General features: G+C 42.8%; 1 protein-coding gene across 9 annotated transcripts in view; it reads left to right on the plus strand.

Moving 5' to 3' along the window:
• Positions 1–27,852, plus strand: part of DPF3 (double PHD fingers 3) — a 197,312-nt gene that overhangs the window by 162,204 nt on the left and 7,256 nt on the right. For 6 of the 9 annotated variants that reach the window (XM_034769266.1, XM_034769265.1, XM_034769268.1 and 3 more), the window contains exon 9: positions 27,066–27,178. In XM_034769266.1, coding sequence (XP_034625157.1) covers positions 27,066–27,178 — 113 coding nt within the window. Of the gene's footprint in view, positions 1–2,713; positions 5,015–27,065; positions 27,179–27,852 lie in introns of those variants that run through there. The other 3 variants (XR_004645558.1, XM_034769267.1, XR_004645559.1) reach the window with 2 other exon arrangements.

A 27,852-nucleotide genomic window follows, 5' to 3' on the forward strand; every position in this document is an offset into this window, starting at 1 on the left:
ATGCAGTTTGAAGGCAGAGAATATGTGAGAGGAGCTGTAATTAGCCAGAGGAAAAAGGAAGCGCCTGACACCACCAGCACCACAGACTTCTCAGTAGGGGTGGGGGAGTTGCACGGTCTTAGTTGTGTATCCCAAGAAAAACAAGCCACTGACCAAACCAAAAAGGCATAAAGAGAGTTTATGGACTTGAATTCCAGGTCATAAATTGGGGGTGTGTGGGGGCTGGGGGAGAGAAATAATCTCTTAAACCCGAGGGAAATGTTACGCTCTACAACCTCAGGGTATGCCTACACAACATTTTGGAGCGAACTCCCCAGCCTGGGTCAACAGACTTGGGCTAGCAGGGCTCTAAAATTAGCTGTATAGACCGTGCTTTGAAGTTGCGGCTCAGGCTGGAGCTCAGGGTCCATTGTTTCTCAGGTTTTATATTCAGGCTTTTGTATGTTCCCTAAATAATGTGGGGGCACCTTCCCAAGCACCTCCCAACTCCTCCATACCAAAGGGCCTCAGAACACTTGCAGGAAGACCCACAGCTTCTTGATCCAACCCCTGCAAGTTCTCCTTGAATCTTAGAGGTGGGGCTAGTGGAGTTCGAGAGTGCAGGACCACTTGAGCAACTGACCCGTGGGAGGAAAGGCCAGGTAGAGTGTCCAGGCCATTCTTGGTATGCTCCAACTCCTGGTATTTAATTAAAGGGCCCGCTTAACTGGAAGATGACAGTTTAAAATCTTAAATAGAATATTGCTGATTGGGTGATTTATGAGTGGGTGGGGAATTAACACAGACCTAGCTGATATAATGGCTAGGAAATAAATGTGTAGCATGAGCTTTATTTGTGCAAGTGGCAAAGAAGGGATGGAAATGAAATTAGCTCATATTTTCCTCCCTCTCCCTACCTTACTGATTTTATGACTTGTATCAGAATGAAGCAACTATGGGAGGATTACTTACAACAAACTAAATATCGCCTACCGAAACAAATGAGCATCTCACATTAACTAGTGTCTCCTGTGTTCTGCTGCCACAGAAATCAGAGTTTCACCATTAGCTTCAATAGGATCAGCAGTGGGCTTTCTGAGTTAGTTTCTGCTACTGCAGTGAAATCGCACTGTAAATACACTAGTTAATGTGAGATGCTGGTTTGTTTCCGGATGCGATATTTAGTTTGTCGTAAGTAACCACCTCCATGTTGTTTCGTCTTCAAGCTTTTACATTAGTTTCTCATTTTGAGTTCAAATTTGCCATTTTACAGCTCTTTACTTTGGTTCTTGATTAGAGACAGAGGCTCAGATTGCTGCCTGCTGATGCGTGGAACACATCAGAGCTGCATCCAGACAGTGGCTGAGTCCAGCCAGTTTGGGACACCATCTGTTATGAATACATTCTCCCCCTGCTGTTGTCCCATAATTTGGTAAATTGTTTTCATGACCATTAGAGATGGTCTCTAAACACAATCTCTGATCTAAACACCCCCAAACTCTGAATGTTCAAAATGTGGATCCTGATCCAAATTCTTTGGCCTAAGCTCATTGCTAATGGCAATCAATTTTGCTTAGCCTACTCCTCAGGCAAACGTCTTATTGACTCGGCCGGGAATTTTGCTTAAATAAGATCTGCCCAGTATGTGTTTTACTGTAACATAAATTGACGCTTTCAATAAGCCCTGTTCTTCCTGTTTTTTGTATTTATTTGTAGGTTGTAATTATTCATGTGTTTGTAAAATATATATTTCATAGGGAAAAAACTTTTGAAATGTTTTAGAGTTCAAACAACTGAGTGGCACTATTATTCATATCCCTCTATCTGTCTTTAGTATCATGAAAAAGAAGAGAAATTATAATATAATTTTGAAACTTCAGGTTTCATGATTTTAAGGCCTGATATCTCATAATTTACTGGAACTAGAAATGAGTGGTGTGTCCAGAAGGAAAGGGGAACTCCCCGGTCTCTCAGCATCTCTTTCTGTCCCCAATAGTTTCTGAGGCTTTGATTCTTAAATGCATCACGGCTCCATGACTGAATATTTCCTGTCCTGGAACTTCTGACCATTGCAGTTTTGCGGGTGAGGGAGATGAGTGGATTTCACATTTTGAGGAAAGAAATATTTTAATGATAGACTCTGGTAGTTGCTATTTGACACTGATCAGAGGTTTGGAATACAGGAGTTAGTCCCAGGGGAGATGAACTAGTGGGTGGAGTGCAGGTGTGATATTCAGTTTTTCACTTGTTCCAGAATTATCACATGGCTGTCACTACCACATACATGTGTGAGTTCTAAAATTTGGCTGGCATCACATAACTCCTCAGGGTAGGGAACATGTGTTCCTGCTTTCCATACACATGTGGCTTTATATAAATGATTAATAATAATAACTTAAACAGCTCAGGATCTCATAAGCCAAAGGCCATAACCGCTAGTGAAGAAGCAGTTGTAGGAGCTGAGTAATGGGGGGAATGTAACTACGTGTTCCACAGTGAAAAAGCTCACAATGGGATTTTTTTGGGTGTAACCCCTTCACGTCCTATTTATCTTCTCTTGGTATTCATTTAGGACACCCACATTCAATGAAAACTGAGTTTTGTCTAACTATATTTTAGAAGGTTGAAGTGGAGTGGGAGCCAAACTGGAAGATTTTGCTTTTGTTCTTTTTGAAGCATTGCTTTTTTGTTTGGGGTTTTTTAGTTTTATTTTGTATTGCCTTTCCCTCTGCAGTCTGTCCTGCCCTCATGGACTCCAGCATCCTTCAAGCAAGCCATTTCCGAAGACGGCCAAGAGAAGCCAGAATGCTTTGATATTTCTCCTCTCCTTGCCCAACCCATCCCAGCTGGCACAGGCGCCTGGACTGTGGAAAGCCTGCTGGCACCTGCTCAGAAGTTTTGGGATGCCCTAAGCTTGTGCAATACAAAGAAAACCTTTTCTTTGTTAAACGTCTTGATTTCACTGTCCTTTATGCGTGTGTGTAAACCCAGGTCAAACTGGAATTGATCTACAATAGAAATGACTGAAAAACAAACAAACTGAAAAAAAAGACAACTATTTTATTTATTTCAATATTTAAGAGAGAAAAGAAGTGCTCAAGTTGCACAGTATTTTTGTTTAAAATACAGTTTACTTCAAAATTTAAAAGCAATTTTGTGAAGACGTGAAAATTAAAAAAAAAAAAAGCACTTAATGTAAAATAAAGACTGAATATTTACTTTAAGGAAAAACTTTTTTTTAATTATGAAAATAAAGATCAACTCTGCTCTCTCTTACTTTAAAGAAGCCATTCATACATGTGCTGGGTATTTTTATTTTTTGCAAATTGGATGTGGTAAGTGAAGATTGTTCTGGTTTACTTTCTCCTAAATTCTTGGTACTGTTTCCCTGTTAGATATTTAAAGCTTATTTGCTTTACTGTGGTAGGCACAAATCCGAACAAATATACTGTTGAAAAAGCAAAGAACAGACCCAAAGGCTGAATTCTTGTTATTGGTTTTTGTGTCCAGGCTGGAAGGAGTATTGATGTATCTTTTCTATAGAGTGAAACAAGTTTTGGCTTTACCAGTTCTGGGAAATATTGCTGCTGAAAATAGAGGTTTAAAAAAGGAACATCTCAATTTGCAGCAGTGCTACATTTCATTTTAGTAACTCAGCAGCTCATTCTGAGAGATGCTTGCAATCTAAGGGCCTGAGCGTTCAAGCATTCTGGGTGTGGAATCTCCCAGTGGAAGTCCCCTGCACTCTCAAGTGCAGCACCATTGCATAATTGAGCCCTAGTTTGGGAACTATTGGACATTCAAAGGCATGCAGAACTTCTTTTAAGCAGCTGGGGTGACTCAGGAGGAGGCAAGTGTGAGGTGCCAGGTGTAGAATCCTAAATTTAGTTTTATGGAGCGTGTGTGGTAAGGAAGGAGTTCATACATTTATTTTAAACTGTTACTCATCTTCTCAGCCTGGTAAGATGTATTGATTCATAGATGAATTGAAGGGTCTATTTGGTTACCCAGTCCATCTCCAGGGGCCAGTGCAAGATTGTTCCCTACAGTGCTTTGTGCAGTCTGGTTTTGAGTGTCTCAAATTAAAGATACAGAACAGCCTAGTCTCCTAAAGAAGGCCTTGGATTTGAACCTGAGGCCTAGTCTACACTAGAAAAGCTTTGCCATTATAGCTGCTACTGGTATCAGTTTCCTAAACAAAATAAGCTATACTGGCAAAGGCATCTTTATGCTCATATAACTGGACTTTTGCCAGTATAGAAATGTTGCAAAACAATCACACTGACATTACTATGCCAGAAAACGTTTCTAGTGTAGAGCTAGCCTGAACTCCCTTGTCCCTCCTCATCCAGTGAGTCATCTCTGCTTAGTCACTAAATTATTTATTTATCAATGGCATCTGGGGAGAACCTGTTCTTTTGCCATTGACAAGAAGGAGGTAGCATATGTGATGATAATGAAGGTCCTGACCCTTCATCTTGTTTCTTGCTCACCAAGACTTCAGTTGACTTCACTGGGAATCTTGGGTGTGTTAGGAATGCAGGATCTGAAGGAACCCCTCCCCTTCTTAACACCTAGGACCAAATCTGCAGATATAGGCAATGTAACATCACTGGTAGATCCTACTCCAGCTCCCACTGAATTCAATGGCAAAACTTATATTGCCATCAATGGGAGCAGGACACTTTGCCATTTTTTTTGGAAATCTGCAGTTGTTAAACTGCCTTTAAAAATAATCAGGTTTTGTTCTGTTAAAATATAACAAGATGCACACCTGTAATGAAACTTCTCAAACTGTAGGGTCTGGATTTAATTTGTGTAATATTCTTGTTAAATAAAAGTCTCCTGATGCCCCCATTGTATATTTCTCTGTAAATATTACTTTATCAACAAATCCCACAAGATCTTTCTAGTGCACACTATCATCTCTAAAACCCCACTGTCAGATATACTTGCTGTACATACACTTTTTTAAGCTCACCATTGTTTACAATATTCTCTTCAAGGCTTAAAATAAAACTTCCTTCTCTATTGATTTTGTTTTCCTTTTCCATTTGGTAAATGATGACTTTTGTCCTTGGGTTTTGTTTTGTATTTGCTAATGAAGCTTGAAATTAACACAGCTTTCTTGTTTTTCTCTGTTGGCTGGATTTTGGGAACAGTTTTTGTTACTTGCTTCTGTGGAGGTAGGCAGAGGAGAGAATAAAATATTGCTTTTGTGTAGGGCCCATGAAAATAAGAGTGATTGTTTTCTATCATTTAGCAATAGCAATGGATCTTAAATGTGTATGTATTTGGAGGACCTTCCCCTTGAGATTAATATAACTGTGTTAAAGTAGGTCAAATGCAGAGTCAAAATTATTTGACACTGCCCCCTTTAGCATAGATTTTAACTGGCTACATCATTTTTTTTTTTTTAAATTCAGAACCTATCCACCACTTTTCTAATGTGCCATCGCTTCAGTATCTAGGTGCCAGTTTCAAACTTTTGGTTAATTTGTTGTTTCACAATGTAAACATTACACCTCTCCTTCCACACACACATTTTGGAGTGGGGTGATGGGGAAGGAACGAGAGAGGTGACTGTTTTAGGTCTGCTGGGAGCAGTAGCCTTTGTAGGTAGGTTTTTCTTTGTTTCTTTTTCCTCTGGTAACTGTGCTGTCATTTATCTGAAACTCTGCTGGGTTTCTCTGTCCCCCATCACACTCTCAGCTACTAGAAGAGGTTACAGAAGGCACTTTCAGTGTTCAGGGCTGCGTGCAATAGTAGCAGTTGGGTGCAGTTCTTAAGTGGTCTTTTGATGTTTGGGAACAGAGCCCCTGGAGTAGTGAAACCAAAACTGGGCTTAATGACAAATAATATATCGCAAAAAGGAGAAAATCCAATAATTCTCTATAGAATTTAATAGGGATGAATCCAATAGGGCTGTGTAGAAATTACTCTAAAACCCATAGAGAATGAGACTCTAGAATTTTTAAATCCTCCAATATAGTAGGGGTAATATCCCTGTAATAATATCCCTGTAATGGAAAGCTTATGTTCAGTTGTATAGCCTCTTTCACACCTGCAATTTTTATTTCAATCATTAGTTTGATTCCTGTCTCCATTGGGAGTTGAGAGGACTTGAAAATGTTGGAGAAAAAAGTTTTGAAGGGAAAGATGGTTTTAAAGCCACCCCTTGTCTCCCCCAATCACTGTAGCTGCCAGGAGCCAGTTTGACCCCTGACAAAATTTAGACCAATCTAAAGGCTTTTGCAAGTTTCATCATATGTAATGGCCATCAAGGTGCCATTGTGCTGTACTCTGGCCATGCCCCTCCCTTTCTTGGCACATCCCATACGTTGGGGCTAGGAGGGGGCTGAGAGAGATTAGTATAGAGCTGGTGGAATCCCCCAGCTGGCCTACTAGGGTAGCTCTAAGGCTGCTTAGAGTCGCTGTAGCAAACTCTAGGATCTGACCCTTAGTACCTTTTAACCCCCCTCACCCAGCAACTTCCAGTTGCCTCTCTCTGGGCTTCACTCTTGGAAGCATCAGCCACCTTCCCCCTTTACCTGAGTTCAGACCCACAAAACTATTCTTCCAGAGGGATTTTAGACAGCAGATTCTCTTCTTCCCTGCCCCATATCTGGGCAGGGAGGAGGATTTGCCATAACAAATTCTTGTTCCCCTTTCCAAATCCTTGACCGTAGCAGTCTCTGCTCCTTCTCTCCCCAGCTGCAATGTGCCTAGATCCTAGCTCATTTCCAACTCCCTGATGTGCTGAGCAGAGCAGGCAGCCAGCAGGAAGATCAGTATGAGGGTGGACTACCGTACATAGTTGTTGATCCTTGACAAGGAGAGAGGAAAACTGCAGGGAAAAATCCTTCCCTTGTATCTCCCTAGACAATGGGTAGGAAGCCCAGTGATTTTTTCCATTTGCCCTCACTTCTCTCTTAGACATGGAACTTTAGCTAGAGGGCAGGCTTAGCCACTACCAAATCAAGGAGAGAACAGATGTTATTACAGGATTCCACTGCTCATAGCACTGTACCTTTTCTGTTAAGTTAATATAGGCCGTCTTTCCCTGCCCTGCTCCACCCCCATCATCTCTGCTACTGTGTCCAATAATTGTGGATAAATAGATGAGTTTGATATTTCTGCTAAAGTGATCAGGAGTGAAAGCTGGCATTTAAATTGGCCGCCTTAGACTTTTATTAAGGCATTCCCACCAGTGTAGAGCTACTGTTTTAGACTGTTAGACTCAGGAAGACAGCTCTGCATAGAGCTCCCATATAGAAGGCTTTTTTAAAACCATAAGGTCCAGAAACATGATTGTACTTAGGTGAAAGTTTTAATTCTACAGAAACAATGTAGGATTTAAGGGAGCTCAGGTTCCCTCCAAGCTCCTGAGCAGTCTAGAGCAGGAAAGTGTTAGATAAATACATCTTGTTTTTGTACTCTAGAGGGGTGCTCCCACTGGTGATAGTGGTGAGAAGAGGGTAGAAGGAAAGATTTTCTTTTCCAGTTGCATCTAATCTGCCTCCCCGTGTCCTCCAGTCTTGCACTTCTCCCAATTAATGTGGAGATTTATCCTGAGGGCTGTACAGCTAAGGGCTGTGATGGCATAGTCTATGAGCTGTGCGAAAAAATTGTTGGTTGGCTTGGCCTAAATTAATGTTTTACTAGTATACAATTTCTGGTTTATTCCCACTACTTCTCCATACCTGCAAAAAGTCTTTTTCTGGTTAATATTTTCTTCCTAAAACTGTGAGTCCCGATTGTAATCAAAACCATCAAACCAATGGGGTATGAGGGAACATGTCCCCTACTCCCCCAAACAAAACCTTTAATATTCTTTTGAAGTGACCTAACCTCTCATTCCCCTTTTTGATGCTCCCTGACTGGGAGCCCGACCCACTAAAGCGTCCCTATTCAGGAAAGCACTGAATTAACTTCAGTGGAATGGCACTGTTTTCCTGAATTGGGGCTTGTATTTGTTTAAGCTCTCTCTTGTTCCATGGCAAACACTGTAAAATGGGATTTCCTTTGCTCCACCAAATCTGGGCATTTAAAACAATTGAATCCTAGTTCTGATGACACAAGGGACTTACCCTTTATTGCATTGCTTTACTTCGTCATTGTTTTCTAAAAGACCCCAATGCATTTGTACTCCCATGATATGCATTTGTTGTGCCTAGAAAAGTACTTACCTAAACTATGATTTGGATGATTGTTCATCCAGCTGGCATCCAATTCTTCCATGATAAGGAGCAGTTTTGTCTTTGTTAATATCATCATCCACAATACAATTAGAAACTGCTGACTGGGTTTCAGTTTAAAGTTGTCTAAAATATATGGAGTGGTATTGAGTGACCTACAGACAGGGTCCAGTTATGAAGCTGCTACAGAAAAGATGACGTATTTTGAATAATGAAAGTTGAATGATGGATTGAAGTTCTCCGAACTGCTGCTGCCTGCATGAAAGCAACAGAATTTTTGGCAAATTCCTAAAGGGGACAGTCCTCCTTTGAACTCCTGGCTGATAGACAGCTCCGCCTGGCAAGAGAAGGACATATCCACGTTGGTTTTGCCAGAGAGATAATTTGCCTCTTGATGCTATTCTTAACCATCTATGATGGCAAATTCCCTAAGAGACCTTCCAGTTCATATCTATGTTCTCCTAAATGTTTGTGATCCTTTAAGACATTTTTGCTTGAACTGAACCACTCTGCCTCCTCAGTCTCTGGGTCTCTGTCATAGTATTAGCAGCAATGTGACTTCACCATGCAGTGCTTTGGGAGGAGAAGGCGCATGTTCTTCACATATAACCAGCTTCCCTGAAACAGATTAGAGGTTTTAGAAAGAGCACTACAAGAATTATGTCAATGTTACTGGAAACTTAATTTATGATGTTAAACAGTTCTTTCACCAGGTAACAGGCATTAGTTACTTTTGTGCTAATCTCAGTAGCAAGTACAGTGACTGAAGCCAACTCTCTTAAGTGAGAGGAACCCATATGATGTGAGGCAGTCAAGAGCTGTACAGTAACGAAGGTGGATGCTTTTATTTTTGTAAGTGTCAGATATCCAGTAAAACAACTATATGCCAGACATAGAACTTCATACAACACCCTTTGCAGTAGTTTCTCCTTCCATCACAAATCCTGGGGTTTCCACAATACTGCTCGGCTTCTGGTGTAGCTTATTGCTATAATATAACACTCAAAACGTTTCAGCTATCTTCTCTAGGCTCAATTAGTCATTTCAGTTTATAGTGGGCTTCAGCAGCCATATAAACCTCCTCCTTAGTTAAACACCTTCCCAGTCCTTTATCAGGGTGTCTACTTCCTTATAGCCTACCCTCCAAACACAGTCTTTTGCAGCCCTTCTAGCTGGGGCTTTGTGCCCAGCAGGCTTCTGCTCCTTGTAGGTCCCTCAGCTGAGGCATATTCCTAGCAGATGTCTGCTTCTTGCAGATTCCTCTCCCAGGCCTCATCTGGAAGCTCTGGAGAGTTGTCACCTGCCCTCTTCCCAGCAGACTCTCTGTTGATTTCAATGGGAGTTAGGCAACTAAGCACATTTGAAATTCCCACTAGGCACCTAAATACCTTTAAAAATCTGGCCCTGAAGCCCCTTTTACACTGTTCTAGGAATATTGCCGTTCTGTTCTGGCAGTGTAAAGGAGCCTTATGTAAATAAGAATTAGGCCCTCTTGTATTTAAGGGGCCTAGCACTAGTTCTTTTACAAAGGCTTCTTTGGTACCTGGATGCAGCTCCCTAGGAACCTGATCAGAGAGGTGCTGAGCATCCCCAACTCCCATTAAAGTTAATTGGAGTCAAAGACATTCAGAAACTGGCAAGCCTGCGGCTCTATGAGAAAATCCCTTAGGCCCTTTGTCATGACTAGAACTGCCCATTACCAAGCCTGCTAGCAGTTAAAAAATTAAAACTGCATCGGGGCCTAAGAGCTACAGCTAATTCCAACAGGACAAGGCAATAAATAAATAAAACAGTGTTTAATTTTAATTTGCATGATAGCCTCTTCTCAGTAATTCCTTTTAGTGCTGAGTGGACTGTAAGCATTTATGTCCACTGCTGTGGCACTTGCTAATTGCTTGATTAATCAATTGTGATATTTAGCTGATATAAAATATCATTTATGTACATTAAAGGAATGCTATTTGCTTGTTAAAGTCTAAAATATGACTGACCTTTTGACTTGTTGTTCTGGTGGGGAAGGTCATCTGGGATCTAACAAATGAATGTATGTTTGTCTGCCATTTTTCCACCAAAAAACAGAAACCACCACCACTTTGGCATGACTTATTGAAATCACAGTGTGAGCGCCCTCTGCTGGTTGCAGCATGTGGTTAACTAACTAAGCACTTCCCACTAAATGATGATATTTTGATGGAGAAGTAAATAAAAGGCAGCCATGTTGACCAATGCTCCATTGGCAAGACAGGAAAACCAAAGTGTTTAAAAAATGGAGAATGGAAAAATGACAATGCAATTTTATTTTCCAGCTTCTAAGATTGCATTACAAACAATGACAAGTATGTTTATATATAATATACTTTCTCTCTCTCTCACTCACACACACTAGATGGAGTCCATTTAAATGAATGAATGAAGTAACTTACTCAGAATTGTTTTTCTTTCTGTTTAGCTGAGCGATGTGGTGCTAGTTATGTTGGAGTATACAATTACATTACTATATGAGCAATAGTATAAATTATAGGCAGTTCAACAGACTTGCATGGGAAAACCAGAGCTGTTACATTTACGGTATATGTTTATGTAGATGATGAGCCATTTACTTATTGTGCTGAATTTATCTATCTGTATGATACATAGTTACCTCATGTAACAGCAATGAGGTTACTGTGTATGCAATGGCATAATGTCTTATGCATAGTTATTTCTGCAGTTTATTTCATATTAAATAGTGAAATTTAAATAATTTCTGTGGCGTTTGCCATTTGATTTGAATTTTTGGGAACCATTCTGGCTAGTAACTTAATTCTGAGCTGTTCTTAATGCATTCTAGGAAGAGAATTGGTTGGTTGAGAAGACTGATAAGATACTTTCCCCCTCAAATTCACAAGTTAAAAACCAATCCACTCAATTGTGTCTGAGTCATTCTTATCTGATGGCTGTTTTGTGGCACATGGGGAAATCACCCCTGTTCAGAGAGACTAGGTCTTTGTACCACTGAAGCCCCTATGGGCTTAAGTGGAATTTCAGTGGTGCATCACCACTAGTGCCCCCCTTGTTGGAAGTCTGAGAAGAGAAGCCAAGGACTGAAAGGCCCTCAGAAACCAGCCGATGCTCTCACCACTACCGATGGTCCCTCCAGCTCAGGTTTGAGACAGGTCAGTGTAGCAAAGCCTGTTTTGTGGATAAATAGGGGGCGTCAGGGTTGTCATCCTGCACCTTTTACGAATACTAAGTTCATGAAAAAACTGTGTTCTGGGGGCAATGCTCTGCTTGCAACACTGCAAGTCTTCCTTACAAAAGAGTGTAGGGGAGGGTATTTTTTTTAAAGAGCCAAACAACCTCATAAAAAGTGGGTGGGAGGGGGAAGTCCTGTGAAGAAATGAATTTTAAAAACAGAATTTTTATAGCAACAACAAAATGGTTATAAAATTCTATCCAAAAATCATCCCTGGAATGTAAAATACCAACTTAGAAAAGAGGTGTTTTCAGTGCTTGAAATGTGAGTGACAGTTTGGTCACATCAGCTTGTCAGGCTGGTTCTAAATTGCAGTGCAGTGTTGGTTGGGACCCCTTCTTGCACCTTTCAGGAACAGATGGCATTACCAGGGTCCAGTGCTTGCCTAGAAAACTGTTATTTTCAAGGGTTACCTTCAATGTATCTGTATGCTGGACAGTGCTAGAATCCCCTGCAGACATGCTGCTGTCTGTTTGTATTAACACAGTAGTTTAACACCAGTGATGTTGAAGAAGGAGCAGGTATTAGGGCAGCAGCAGTCAGGGCTGTTGGTTCTAACAGATGGCAGGATTATTGCTCATATAGAAAGGGTGGAGATTATATTTATTTAAAAAATAAGGTTCTTTTTCACACACTGACAAAAGGATACTCGGTCAATGGCTTCCCAAACACCTTAGACTCTACAGCATTCCTTTCATTATAACAATACCACTGGAAATCTCTGGCTCCCCTAGGATAGCAATGTTGTAAATAGGCTATAGGGCAGATGTGTTTAATCTACTGGGAAGAGCTGATTTAACTAACAAACAAACAAAAACCCAACACAACAGCACCTTAACCCTCCATCCTTTATTTTAGTATTTATGACCAAGTGTTTTTGCTTCACTGCTCATTTTGAAAGGGTTAGTGAGCCTGCCAGTTGACTGAAAGCTCTCTGGTGTGTGAGCTGGCCTTGCTGGGGAGCCTGCAGCACATAGTGACGAAGTCTGATCTGTGCTGGAGTTTTTTCCACTGCAGTTTATTGAGGGATAATAAAAAGGTCCCCCAGACAAGTGATGCGTTGGCTTTCCGGGTTGTGAAGATTCACCCTGTCTGGACAGGCAGCCCACCTTCCCCATCCACCCTTTCATCTTACCACTGCCTCACTTTGCTAGACAATTAAACACAGAAAACATCTTGTATTGAAAGGAATACAGTGCTAGGAATACTTTACACAGCACATTTGCCAGTACATACATCTGCTGGGTGTAGAAACTCAGGACAGTAGCAATAGCATTCTCTGCCATACTTTATAAGTTGTATTATTTTAGTTATTAGGATCTGTGTTCCTGCTACTGAAAGCCCTGGTGTACAGAATCTGTGCAGTGCCTGAGGGCGGTTTCTTTCCTGTTGGTATTGGTAAGCAGCCTAACTGCCTTTTGGCAATTAGCAGATCATTACCCATAATGCTATGCACACTGTGATGCGGACTGGTGGTTTTTTTGGAGGTCGCACTGACCTAAATCACCCCCAGGAATTGTACAATGTTGGACGGTTTATGCAGTACAGTAACGAGCTGAGGCTTCGATACAAGGTCATTTGAGTGCTCCCACATTATTTTTCTTAGGCAAGAAATAGCCATTTTGCTTAGCAGCCAGCAGTGTCTAATAGGGTCAGTTTGGGAAAGAAGGAAGCAGAACATTGCTTGATTCAGGATGGGAAATTCTGGGAGGACAATGGTTTCAATGGATCTAAGGTCAGGTTCCACTCTTACACCTTTCAGTTGGGGCCTGTTTCACCACTCCGTTACCCCAGCTTCACAACAGTGTAACTCCAGGAATGAATCAGGCCTTCTGTTGTCAGGAAGCTGGACATGCTAATCAGTGAGCAGAACATATTCTTTTTGCTCTGTGAGAAACTGTGTTAGGTATGACTTGTGCTTGATTCTCCACTGCCTTGCACCTTATGTACTGTGTGAAAATAGGAATGATAGCTTTCTGCATCTATCTAAGGTGCAGTGGAGAATCAGGCCCACCTTTCTATACACAGTCTGATTTTGATCACAGTTACGCCGGTGCAAATCTGAAGTCAATAGAGTTGCATTGATGTAAAACTGGTGTACACCAGAGGAGACTCAGGTGCATCACATCTATCTCTCTCTATAACTTTACAGAAGTGGTGAAGATATTCTTGTGAATTGCAGAGCCAGTGGATAAGCCTTTATTGTGCACCTTGCCCTTCACTTGCATTCTGCCCAGTGCACCATCTCCCCTTGACTACTTGTAATATTCCAAACCTCTGAGCAGCTCGAAGCACAGGGCCAGATCCTCAGCGATGGTAGGGCTGCTTTGCCCAAAGCATTCTTAAGAATGGCCTAAGTAGCTGAAACACCGTCCAACCTCTCAGTCCCCAGTACAATAGCAAGTCAAGGGATGGGACTTGGCCAGAATGCACTGTGCTGTGGAGATCCCTGGCTGCCACAACAACTTTTTGGGTGGCTGCTGCAGGCAGCTGGAAGTTAGAGAGCAGCCTCACAGTTGCTCTAATTTACACCAGTGGCTGAACTGTCCCCTAGGATTTTAAAGTTTGAGACCCTAAGCAACCCAATCAGGAAGTGTTTCTTTCTTTCCCCATCAAATGTGGAATCTGTCCTCCATGTTACTACATATCACTGTGTAGATCCAGGGCAGCAGAATGTGCAATATTAAGTTCTGCACCAGTGACAGGTATAATGTCTGATGCTGTTTGTTACGACTGCAGGATTTTACATGGCAGTTTGATATCAGTGGAAAGGGGAAATTCTTCTTTGAGTGATGGTCCCTATATGTATTCCAAACTTGGGTGCACATGCACGCCATGTGACGGAGCTGGAAGTTTTCAGTAGCAGTGTCCGTTGACCTGCATGTGCGTCGTATGTTGCCTCATGCTCGAGGTTATAAGAGGCCAGGTGGGGCCACCCTCCCTTAGTTCCCTCTTACCGCTGCATGGTCAGAGTCGGAATCTTCTTTCCTCCATGCTTGTAGTCTATGTACGGCTAGTTTAGTTTTTCTTAATAGTGTAGACAGTTCATAGTTAGTATAGTTGGTCTTGCCCTGCTCAGGGCCTGTCTCGACTTTGTTGGGGGACTATGCCCCACGTTCTGGGGTTCAAAAACTGCGCATCGTGCCCTTGCTCGTTCTCAGTGAGTGATGAGCACCACTGCTGCTGGTACTGCTTGGGGGAGGTGCATCTTTCTGCGAGATCTGCAAGTCCTTTCACCCGCGGACCTGCGAGGCTCGTCTTTTGCGACTCTGGAAGTTCCTCATGGAGAAGGGTCTTCAGTTGTGTGGGGAGTCTGATCCAGGACCGATGGAACTGACTGTGCATCTCCCTTCACTGGTGGTGAGTGCTCCACCCACTGCCTCCTGCCCAGATCCATCAGTACCACCAGTGCAGGGCAAGTCCAAGTGAGAGGGTTGTAAGTGTTCTCATGGGCACCGTACAAGTCCATGTTGCAGACTGCCTCTAAGCACAGTGTTTCCTCCCCAAGCCATGCTAGGTTGGGTGAGACATCGCATATGGACCCCACCGTGCCACCTCCTAAGCTCCCCCATGCAGTGTGTAAAGCTAAAAGGAAGGAGGAGGCACTGGTACCACAACTGCTGTTCCAGCTGTGCAAAGAGACTGCCTTCATGGCCTGCACCCCCATTGTGACCGGAGTCTCCACATTCTATACTGCACATGCCTCCACGCTCCAGTGGTCCAAGAGACATCCCCTGGATGCCTGGGAGCATCAAACCTCTGCTCCCAACAGCACACCTACACCTGCCATATCCACCCCTCCACTGCTCTCGGTACTGCAGCTCCCTACTCCGACGGACGCACCGCTCTGCTTTTTGACAGAGACCACACCTGGCGGTTGAGCACAGATGTCCCGCACTGATGGCTCCAGTGCTACTGAAGGTCTATTCAGACTCAGACAGCTATTCATTAGGGGAACCGTCATTCTCCCTGTGTCAGGGCACAGCTCGGGCTCGGTACACTCCGGCACTGCTGCTTTGGAATGTGTATCCTTGGGGCCTGCCGTACGCCCAGGACCCAACCCCATGGGCACACTGGCCACCCTGGGACTCATACCACCACCCATATCCACCTTCCCAGGCCTTGCACCCTTCCGTCCAGGCTCCTGTGCCGCACAGGGCATGATCACACCAGTGCCCAACCCCTTAATCAGCAAGGGCTTCTATTTCCTGTACTTTCTCATCCCTAAAAAGGGAGGAGAATTCCACCCCATCCTCAGTCTCCAGCTACTCAACACTTTCATTAGGAAAATCAGTTTCCATGTGGTGACACTCGCTCCCATCATACCCTCCCTCACAGCTCTCCACATGAAGGATGTGTGTTTTCACATTGACGTCCATGCGGCCCACCACAAGTTTCTTCGCTTTCGTGTGGGCGACAACCACTGCCATTTCAGAGTTCTCCTCTTCGGCATTGTGACAGCTCCAAGGGTCTTCACCAAAGTCTTTGTGGTTGTGGCAGCCCATCTAAGACAACTGGGGTACTCTGTGTTCCCTTACTTAGATGACTGGCTTCTGGTGGCACCATCCCTCTCAGAGACGACATTGGCCATCTGCGCTCTTGGCATCTGTATAAACGAGGAGCAATCTGTGCTTGTCCTGAGGTGGACAGTCCACTTCATCGGGGCATGCCTAGATTCTGGGACAGCTCAGGCCTTTTCCTGCCCTGATGTCCCTAGTGGCAGCTCTATGCTGCAACCCATGCACCATGGTGTGCAGCTGTCTCTGCCTCTTCAGCCACATGGCGGCCTGCCCCCATGTGACAGCACAGACCAGCCTGCACATGCGCTGTCTACAGCTGTGGCTCCTATCAGTCTGCAGACTCCACATCGACTACCTGGATGTCCCATGTCTGGTCCGGGCCTCCCTCGCCTAATGGATCGACCCCTTCAAGGTGCTGATAGGCACCTCCTTCACGACTCCTGTCCCAACTGCCACCCTCACCATGGATGACTCTTTAGCCAGTTGTGGTGCCCACCTGGATGGACATGTGCCCCTATTCAGATTGTCCACCCCCCGCGTCCTCCTCCTTGTGCTGCCGGACCTCCTCACACAGGACCAAGATGGAGTCCAACATCCCAGCCCAGGCCTGCTTTGCCTCATGGCCTTGTTTTTTGGATGTGACTTGCACATAGACAATGCTTGCTCAACACCAGTGTGGCACATACTTATGCTCAGCAGATGAGCTTCCACATGGGCATGCTATGCAGCGAAATGGAAGTATTTTGTCTCCTGGGCGCAATGCCACCATCTCCCCTTCAGTGATATCTCTGTCCCTACCAGCTCAGTCCACGTCCACTTGGCAGCGCTTAGTGCCTTCCTCCCACTCGGTGTTTATCCACCATCACCCGCTTTCTGAAAGGGTAGATGAACAGCTTTCCACTACTTCTTAAACCTACACCCTCCAGGGACCTCAATCTTGTACTCTCTGCCCTCACCAGACCTCCCTTTGGTCCCCTGCTATGTGCTCCCTCTCACAGTTATCCATGAAGGTTATCTTTCTCGTGGCCATCACTTCTGCTAGATGGGTGAGCAAATTGACGTCCATGATGGCCGAGTTTCAGAATAACCTTCACCCTAAGTTTCTCCCGAAAGTGATTTCGGAATTTCACCCCAACCAGTCCAGCGACCTCCCAGTCATCCATCCCAAGCCACGCCACTCCAGTGGACAGGACCCTGCACTCATCAGATGTCCGCCACGCTCTTTCGTTCTATCTTGACAGAACCCGCACCTTTTGCACCCCTGCATGCCTTTTTGTAGCCGTTGCAGAGAGGTTGCAGGGCCAAGCCTTCTCTTCACAGCGCATATTAAAATGGGCCTCTACATGCATAACAGAGTGCTATGGGCAGTCTAATACCCTGCTGCCCAACAGGGTTAAGGCCCACTATACATGGGCACATGCGACCACCTCCACCTCCCTGGTTGACATCCCCTGGCATGACATATGCCGGGCAGTGACCTGGCACTCCGTGCATATCTTCACTGCCCACTACACCATCACCCAGGGAGTGGCGGAAGACACAGTTGTGGGCCGGGCCGTCCTGTAGACGGCAATACCTCTTGCTTCCTCGCATCCGCCTCCACGCTGATCACTGCTTGATACTCACCCACGTTTGGAATACATATAGGGACCATCACTCGAAGAAGAAGAAGAGGAGGTTACTTACCTGTAACTGGAGGCGCTTTGAGATGTGTGGTCCCTATTTGTATTCCAATACCTGCCCACTGTCCCCTCTGCTGTGGTCTGCGCTATTCAAAAGTAAGAGGGTGACTAAGGGTGTATCACCCCGCATGGCCCCTTATAACCTTGCCTGGAGCATGAGGCAATGTATGATGCATGTGTGGGTCAACCGATACTGCTACTGAAAACTTCTGGCTCCGGTGCCTGGCACGCATGTGCACCTGCATTTGCAATACAGATAGGGACCACACATCTCAAAGAACTTCCAGTTTCAGAGTAGCAGCCGTGTTAGTCTGTATCCGCAAAAATAACACGAGTACTTGTGGCACCTTAGAGACTAACAAATTTATTTGAGCATAAGCTTTTGTGGGCTACAGCCCACTTCATCAGATGCATAGAATGGAACACACTGGAAGAAGATATTTATACATACAGAGAACATGAAAAGGTGGAAGTAGCCATACCAGCTGTAAGAGGCCAATCAATTGAGATGAGCTATCATCAGCAGGAGAAAAAAAAACCTTTGAAGTGATAATCGAGATGACCTATAGAAGGTGTGAGGATACTTAACATGGGTAAACAGATTCAATTAGTGTAATGACCCAACCATTCCCAGTCTCTGTTTAGACCTAAGTTAATTGTATCTAATTTGCATATTAATTCAAGTTCAGAAGTCACTGTTTGGAGTTTTTGAAGTTTTTTTGTTGCAAAATTGCCACCTTCAAGTCTGTCACTGAGTGGTTAGAGAGGTTGAAGTGTTCTCCCACTGGTTTTTGAATGTTATGATTCCTGATGTCAGATTTGTGTCCATTTATTCTTTTGCGTAGAGACTGTCCGGTTTTAAAGAACTTCCAGTTACAGGTAAGTAACTTCCTCTTCCCAATTGTCCAGTGAGACATACAGAACTTGTACCCTGAGGTCTAGCTCAAAATACAGAACTCTCACATTATGACATTTTATGTATATTAAAGTGATTTTAGGTAATTTTAGAGCCTTTTAAAATCTATTAGGTATATTAAGACCTGTACAGCTGGACTATGTGTGCTAAGGTAGTCTAGATTTACAGGGGGAAAGATTTTTAGAAGTACCAATAAAACCATTTTAAAATACTCTAAAGCATTTGAAAGGTATTTGTGTGTAAAATAGCGGCATATTCAGAAGACATGGTGGTTTGAGGTGGGATAAACGTTTTACTGGCACTCTTTTGATATTGCCAGAATAATTCACTCATTGCTTTGCCACTTGTGTGTTATGCAGGTCATCCCAAATTATTACAAATAAATCTTCCAGAGCACATCCTTTTAGAATGAATTGTTTTCTCTCTCTCTCTCGGCTAAGTGTGTGTGCGTATGTGCATCCCTCCTCTGCGCAGATATGTACATAATGTTATAATATGCACATCCTTTGAGACAAATTTTGCTCTCAGTTAATTCTACAACTAAGGTGCTTGGCTGTAATAGCAGAATTTACCTCAGTTGATGAATTCCTCATTTTCTCTATAAATATCTTACACGCTTAAACACATTTTCCTTACATCTCTGGTCCTTTACCATTGGCAAACATTGATTATTTTCCACAACACCTGTATTTATAATGGAGCTGAAATTAACATATCTATTTTTTACTTCATTATTTATGCAACACTGATGAATTATGATAATAATTAACACTGGTAATTTCATCAGCTCTATTAATAAAGACCTTGCACCTATAACACCTTGTCTCCACAGATCTCAAAGTGCCTTACGAACATTAACAAATTATGCCTCACCAAACTCCTGTTACAATAATTAATGCCATTTGACAGATGGAAAAACTGAGTCAAAGAGGTTAAATGGCTTCCCCAAGCTCTCATTGGAAGTTTGTGGCAAGGCTGGGCAGAACCTAGAACTCCCAAGTTTTTGCTGTTTGTTTTAGCTACTAGCTCGTGATTTCTTTTTGATCAGAGGTTTCCTGGGTGTTAATTAATGGGGTGAGCTCACAGCATTGTGTTTTTGTTTGTTTGTTTGTTTGCTGGTCGGTCTTGTACAAATAGTGGCAGGTATTTTTTTTTGACACTTTTTAATGCCCAGCAAGTTCTGGATTTTTTCCCTTTAAAAATATGAATAATTGATAGCAGATTGGTTCAATTAGTATAAACAAAGAATCATTAAAAAATATGGCCAGTCATGTCGGAGGTTTTGCCTTATAAGAGAAGGGCTTTGTCTATCCTTCACATTTTTACCTAAGCTTTACCTAAAATTGCAAGCATTTCATGCATGCTAGCACTCTCAGGGTACATATGGGGTTGGTAGCCCTGGTGGGAAATTTTAAGGGAAAATATGTAGGATAGTCAAGGCTAGAGAGAGAGATCTGGCTGGTTGGCTTCCTAGGGTACAGGATTTTCAAAGAATTGCTTTAGGTTGGGAGGTATTTAGCTAGGAGACTCACTCCCATAATGATCATTGGGATTTGCATGACCACAGTCCTGCACAACACTTGGAAAGCATATGAACTATGCACTATGGACTAAACAACCACTGTAAAACATCCCTAGCGTTTCCAGGAGAACTTAAAATATAGACCACAAGCCAATTCTCCTTTCAGTTGCACATGTGCAATTCCCATTGACTCCAGCTGGAGTCATACCTGCATAACTCAGAGCAGAATTTGTCCCAGTGTCTATTATGCAAGAGGTTTTTGTTAGCTCCTTGGGTGACCACTTAAACCAGGATTCATTCTATTTGATATTCTTTGTAATTCAAATGCATTACTTCACTGAAACTGGCAGTACCTGGGAGCAAACTACCATCTCTTCAACGCAGTTGCCTACACCTCCCAAGTGCGAGGGCATCAGAATATCTTTTTTTTTTGCTTTGTCCACACTGGTCAAAGAGAAACTATGGAGTGAGGAATGGTGTGCTCTGCTACAGCTGAATGGCCTCAGATCCCCATCAATTGATGGAGTTAATTCCTTCACAATTACTGGCATATTGGAGCTAGCTGACAGAATCAAGATGGCCTGTCTATTGACTAAGGCCACCAGAACCCTTTAAGGCTCATTCTGTAGCAGAGCAGCATTTGGTCAGCAGCATCTGCAGCACCGGTATTGCCTGCCTGCAGAACGCCTACTATCGCTCGGTAGGGGGCAGCAACGTGCGTATTCATATAGTGACTCCATTGAAAGAAAAGGGCAGATTTTCTCACTGTTATGTCACCAGGAGGCAGAAATAAGCTTTTTTAGTGCCTTCTTTTCCCCTCCCTTTCTTTAATAATAAAATATTGGCCGATTGTAACAATATCCAGCACTGATGCTTTTAAGTTTTCAGCTTATTTCAAAAGGTGAATTCAATTGTGGTCTGTTCTGTGGACTTGGAGCCAGAAACTCCTGAGTTCTGATCCCTGCTCTGACACTGATTCTTTCTGTGGGCTTGGGCAAATCACTTAATCTCTCTGTGCCCCAGCTTCCCCCTCTGTAAAATGGAAATAACAGTACTTCCCTAATACACGGGACTATTGTGATGATCAGTGAATTAGGGCTTCATCCTGAAAACACTTAGGTGCATGAATAGTCCCACTTAAGTCACTAGGACTACTCACATGCATAAATATTGGCATGATTAGAACTTTAGTATTTTGAGAAAGAGCTCTGATGATAGAAAGGGCTATGGAAACGCCAAGAATAAATACCCAGTTTTTCCAAGTCTTGCAAACTGATCATGAGTTTTGTGACACATGGTGCTTTTTCTTAAAGTTCCAGCTCCTGGAATCCTGTGATTATAGAGAATTTCAGTTTTCTCATATTTTTATGTTTCTAGCCTTCATGGTTACTGAGGAAAGCTTCAGAATGGGACCCTGAGAGACAAACACCAGAATGGAAATGAAAAGAATCCCAACTTTATAATTTTTTAAAGAAATCTTATACATTTTAAGACAATCTCATAATTTTGCAGGGCCTGACTCATGATTTTTGAAAGCCTGGTTTTGGCAATACTGCACATGTGTAAGCATTATAAGCTATATCTTTAGGCAGACAAGTGAAGACAGAATCTGTACTTCCATGCTACCCCCCATTAAAATTGCAGCTTGCCCTTTTATTTTCAGTAATTGCGCTAATTCCTTGTAATAACAACACCAGTTATATCAATGCTGATTCCATCATAGCAATATGAAGGGCTTGATTTCTTCAGTTACTTTGCCCATGGAATTTCCATTACCTATACGGGGTGGCTGCAACATTGGACATTCTACCTGTACCATCTATCTGTGGTTGTTTAAAGACCTGAATAGTTTATGGACTACTGACAGAAGGTAACCAGGATCCCCATGGGTTTTCATTATGCCATTGATTAAAACAAAAACAAACAAACAAAAACCCGACCACACATACGTGGTTGAGGAAAGGCCTGAAAAATACCATAATCTTGTCTGTCAGTTGCACCGTATGCTGATTATATGTTCCTTTTGAAACTGGGTGAAAATCCCTTTTGCTTAGCATAAATATTTTTAGATTTGTTTCTTTTAAAAAAAAGGAAGCTGGTGCTTATTGTTGTCTCAAAATCATCGCTGCGATTGTTTGGAAAAGATTATTGATTGGATTGTTAATTTAAACAGTCTGTGGTGGTTGTGACAGTGCACATGGTTACAATTAACCTTGCGATGCAGAATTCATTATTGAAGAAGCACTAATGAGCCATTCTAAGGTCTGTACTGATCGCAGAATGCCTGGATGCAGCAGATCACTATTGGCTGCAATGTCATTCCTCGTCTTTAGTGTCACACAGTCTGTGAGGGATGGAGAGATATAAAATATTTGTTAAGGTATTTGTGTTAAAATCTTCCTCTCTACTAGCCTTACTGCATACCCAGTAAAATATTTCTGATATGATCTCTCCTACCCCCAAATCAGCTGTCTACTGGATGTGCTGTAAGATCAAGCAACATGACATTTGAAGCAACATTGGGAGAACTATAAAGTACTGACCATGTGGGCCTCAGCCACAGAGTTCAGATCCAGATCTGAATGTCCACAAAGATGGCAAGTGTTCATTCTGATTTGGAGTTCTGATTCAGGGCTATCTATGCATTAAACTGGTTGCTTACAGCCAAGGGCTTACTTGCTGTTACCTTCCTTAATGCAGGTTTGGCTGTTTGTGTTGTTTAAGCATTTGTTCCATAGCGAAAGTTATCATTAGAGTGCAGTTATGGTCTGTTAGAAAAGTGACTGTGTGAACCTTTGACCAAGCTACTATCTGTGTGCATTTTAGCATTTTGTCTATTGACTTCAAGGACACAATACATTTGTGCTACTTCTTCTTCCTGTTAGCTTGCAGAGCTCATATGGGTATGTGAGACTGAACTGGAGTCTGTTATAATCAGGATTATTAACTGAGTTTCAACTGCAGAACCTTCCTCTGCACATCTCAACCTACCCTAAATACAGTTTATCACAGGATTGTAGAACTAAAAGTATTTCTAGGCCATCACAACCACAGACATGGTGCAATAAAACCTTTATAGCTCCCTGTCACACACAGCTCCACCACATCTGTCATTTAGGCCATTTCTTGGGCTGCTGTTTGCACAAGCCTTTTTAGAAACACCTGTAATTGCAAAACAGGCTTTTTCTGTTATCACTGCGACTCTACCAAAATATGTCTATCAGACTCAGGTTCAGTTAGGCTCTTCTGCTCTTAGCAGGGGGAATGCCAGAAGCTGCTCTGCTCTGGAGCTCAGATGCTCTGTGGGAGCATAGCCACAGGAACTCTCTGCTATGGAGTTTCCATTGTGTCATGCAGAACACAAGGCCGGTCTAGAGTGAAGCTGGAGAGCCAGAAAGGAGAGCAGGGAAAAGAAAACTCATTTGACTTTAATGCTGTGAACGGTACATTGACATATTTTCCAAGTATTAGAGGGCCTGATCTAACTCCCAGTGCAGTCAGTGGCAATCTTTCCGTTGACTGCAGGAGGAGTTGGATTGGGGCTATGGTCACAACAAAGGAGGGTCGTGAACATGAATCAGAACCTGACTTGGAGGCTGGAAGGACAAGTATCCATGAGACAATCTCTTTCTTCAGAAAGTGAAGAAACTCTGGTCTAGCAGCGAGAGCTAGTCCTAGGGATGTGCAATCATTTGGCCACCTGTAGTTGCCCCTTCGACATTCACAAAATTTCTGGACAGGGCATGGTGGGCTGCATAAACTGGCACCCCTTGCAGGTGACTTCCCCTAAAAATAGGCCAGACTGGCACAGCTAGTAGATCCAACTAATGGGGAATGTTTTACAATCTCCATTATCATTATTTCCCCAACTCAGCCTAGCCAGCTTAAAGTGGCTGATTTCTTGTAGGACTTGTGGCAGATGTGAGTCTTGAGAAGGGATTTAAAGAAGGAGAGGGACAGATCAGTTCAGGGAGGGGATCCATTGGATGAGGAGCAGCGTGTAAGAAATTGCAAAGATGTTTTGGGGAGTAGAGAAGTAGGTGGTCCAGGCTGGTCTCATTGGCAAAGAAGAAAAGGGCCAGGGTGACGTGATAAAAGACAAAGAGTCCTGTGGCATCTTATAGACTAACAGACGTATTGGAGCATAAGCTTTCATGGGTGAATACCCATTTCGTCAGACGCATACCCACTTCGTCACCCACGAAAGCTTATGCTCCAATTCGTCTGTTAGTCTATAAGGTGGCCCAGAACTCTTTGTCGCTTTTTACAGATCCAGACTAACATGGCTACCCCTCTGATACATGATAAAAGACAGACATAGATAAGGAAGGAGGGGTAAAACTGGAAAGGGCCTTGAAAGTGGGAACAAGAAACTTGAACTTCATGTGGTGTAAGAGGGGAAGTTAATAGAGGGATTCGAAAAGGAAGAGGATGTGGCCAGAAGAACAGGCAAGAAGTACGGCTTTAGCAGCTGTGCTCTATATGGACTGGAAGAAGGTGATGTTGGTGTCAGGGAAGCTGAAGAAGAGCAGGTTACAGTACTTATGGCATGTGGTGATGAGTGCCTTGGTCAGAGTTTTTGAGTCTGGACAATAAAAAGCAGGATTCTAAAAACATTATGGAAGAAGAATGGAAAGATTTGGAAACAGTCTGGATATATGGGGCAAAGAGAGGGAATGATTCCTGGGTTATGGGTCTGATTGCCAGGCAGGATGGAGATGTTGTCAAGAGTAACAGACAATACAGGGTTTGTGTGTGCGTGCATGTGTGCATATTGAGCCTTAATTTACTTTCTGTTAAATTTCATTCCATTCCTCCCCGTGCTGATTTCATGTGTGACTGAAGCTAGTAACTCTGTGATTAGTGCATGGGGTCCCTGTCTGAGTGGGTTTGCTTGATATATCCCAGCACTGTGCAGCCTTTGTGGATATCAATTAGTTGCTGTTGCAGTGAACTCTTCTCTTACATGTTGTGTGGTGTGCTTGTTCAGATTACTGACATTAAAATGAACTTCTGTTTTTGCCGGGAGTTAACCCTGGAGGACCAACCAAGTGTCATGTCATGTTCTGCAGGTGCCATCTCAGCAATAATCCCCTGAGTCACTCTCAGTTAGAGATGAGCTCAAGTCACAAAATCTGTGTCTGGACACCTCATAGTTCAGGATGTGCAGATCCTTGGTTTTGGTTTGATCCATCATAACGATAGGTGCCGTTTGCAAAATCTGGATCTAGTTCTGTGCTGAGATTTAAAACACTCCAAAAATAGGGGTTCTTCTTAGCCAGGGTTTTGGTCTGGGCCTGTCACTACTCTCAATGAGACGGTTTATTCCAGCTCTTAAGAGAATAACATTAACAGACTCTGACACTGATTTCTCCTTCCTTTAATACTGCCTCCCCTTTATGTTCTGTTCATTTCTTAATTTATGAACATGTATTTTACCACTAGATGTCCTTAGTTCTCACGCCGATCCCACACTAGCATAACCAGAGACCCAAAATCCTACAGCAGTTGGTGACTGTATAATAACTGATTTATAAGAAGGGCTATTCTCTGTCAGCATTATTGGGTTACCCAGCCACTGAGAAATCATTTACGTAACTGCTGAGAAAATACAAGCTTCCAAATATTGTATACTAATTATGGGAAAGTACAACAGAAGGAGAGAAACATTGCTGAGGGATTTGGTAGTGAAAGGTACATTCTCACATGCACATTTGTAACCACTAAGGAATGACAGACCTTAATTGCTAGCAAATTACTAGCAAAATATCTTCCACTTTTCTACTCTGACCACCTTCCTACAAATGTTCCTATAACAATGAAGTTAAAAGGCTTTTTTTCTCTCCCTATTGATAGCTGCCCAATAATAGCAGGTGTGCAAGAGGCAAAAGATTGTGTATTTGTACAATATTCCTGAAGATGTCCGAAACTACATTTAGTGTGTGTCTTATATACATACACACACACTTCCTTTATATACCACTTTCTCCCATGCAGTATGCAGTGTTAATACTTGTATGTACAACAGAGGGGTGAAAAACGTAATGTTTTCTGAGAAGGAAGACCATATTTAACTCCAGGTGACCAAAGACTGTTTCAACCTTGAATGGTGATCTTTGGGTATAGTACTTTAGTTCAGTGGTGTGGCTTTTTTTCTCTTGTTCTGTTTTGCAGAAGGAACACTCATCCTACCTTGGTTTGCTTGTTTGTTTATATTTTCCCCCTCCAGAAAGCCCATTGCTGACCCCGCTACCGTGGTACTGCTGTTTCACAAAGCTGGAGTCGACACGCATGTAGGGGAGAGGGTTGTCACTCTGGCAATTTGTCCTTCCCAAATAGATGTGACTGTTTTGCTAGCTTTCCCTTATTTATTCCTTTTGGTTAGTTCGTTTGCGGGAGTTGGTGGCTTTTTGTTTTTGTTTGTTTTTAACCTGGAGGGTTAGCTATGCAATTTGGTTTCTTCTCTGCCAACCAACTTGAGTAGCACAGAGCTCTTAAAAAAAACACCCACTTCATGCTATCCCTTGTCCCTTTTCCATACCCTGCTGCTCCCACTCAAGCAAAGTTTACAGAATCACTCTTTTATTTGTAAATCTTTGGACAGTGGGAAGGGAAGTTTTGAAAAGAGGAATAAAATCTCATTGCAACCAAGTCCTTCAATCAGGCTGAATTAACTGCCAGTTAAAACATAATTCCATTCCTATTAAGATGGATGAGTTCCCTCTGAAAGTGGGAGCTTCTGATTTCTTTCTTTCTCTCACTTTCTTTTAAAAATGTTTTTAAGAGCTCTGAACAAATTACTGCTTTGCCAATGGGGAATTGGGCAGGGATTACTCTGATTTTTTGTGTGCCCAGCAGCGAAAGGGTTAATGCCTGCTTTCCTCTTCGGTATCCGCTAGTTGCAGCCCATGTTGTGATCAGTCCATGTCCATGTGCATTTTGTCCTCCAATTTAATAACAAGTCATTAAAAAAGTAAACAGTAATAATGACAGTCCTCTCCAATTTTCTCCAGGACACCCTACCTGCCTGCAATTCACCACAAACATGACGGAGGCCGTAAAAACCTATAAGTGGCAATGCATTGAGTGCAAATCCTGCAGCCTTTGCGGGACCTCTGAAAATGATGTGAGTTGGTTTTTTTTTAATGTAAATTAGTGCTGGTGAAAGCAACTGCAATGACTGCCCTAGAATACTGTCCTGTGTTTCACTACAAAACTGTAAAACACTGGCAGCAGCGATGGATCACTCCTCCATTGCTCCTTCAGTATACCTGAGCCCTGACTTGGAAAGAACCTCTCTAGTCCAGTTGCAGTAACTCATTTAATCATCTGTCTCTCCTGAGATTATCATGGGTGCCATATAAGGCCAATTTAGATGATAGTATTTGTGATTTGGACACTTGTGCCATAGAAACTGGACTGAAGCCACAAACCCAATGTCATATAGGTCATTGAACAGCTGTGATCTGGGCTGGGTTTGAATGGGTAGTGGTCTAGAGATGGCAGGTCTATCTCCTATTACTAATCTCCCATTGTCACCCAATTTGAAGCTCACATGAACTTCAATCTTTATGATAAAACCCAAAACCATGGAAACATTCGGGTTGGAAGGGACTTCTTATTGATAATCTAATCTATTTCCTTTGCTCCCTAGCAAGATAAATGTCAAGCAGCTCTCTGGATTTTGTTTTTAGCAATAAAACAGAAAAATCTTAAGAATCTGGGTGCATTCTGTTTTAAGAGTGAAGGGGGGGATTTTCAGTGCAGTATATGGGTGTCACCCACCTGAACATAGTTTTT

The sequence above is a fragment of the Trachemys scripta genome, chromosome 4, assembly GCF_013100865.1.
Source record: "Trachemys scripta elegans isolate TJP31775 chromosome 4, CAS_Tse_1.0, whole genome shotgun sequence".
NCBI classification, from domain to species: Eukaryota; Metazoa; Chordata; order Testudines; family Emydidae; genus Trachemys; species Trachemys scripta.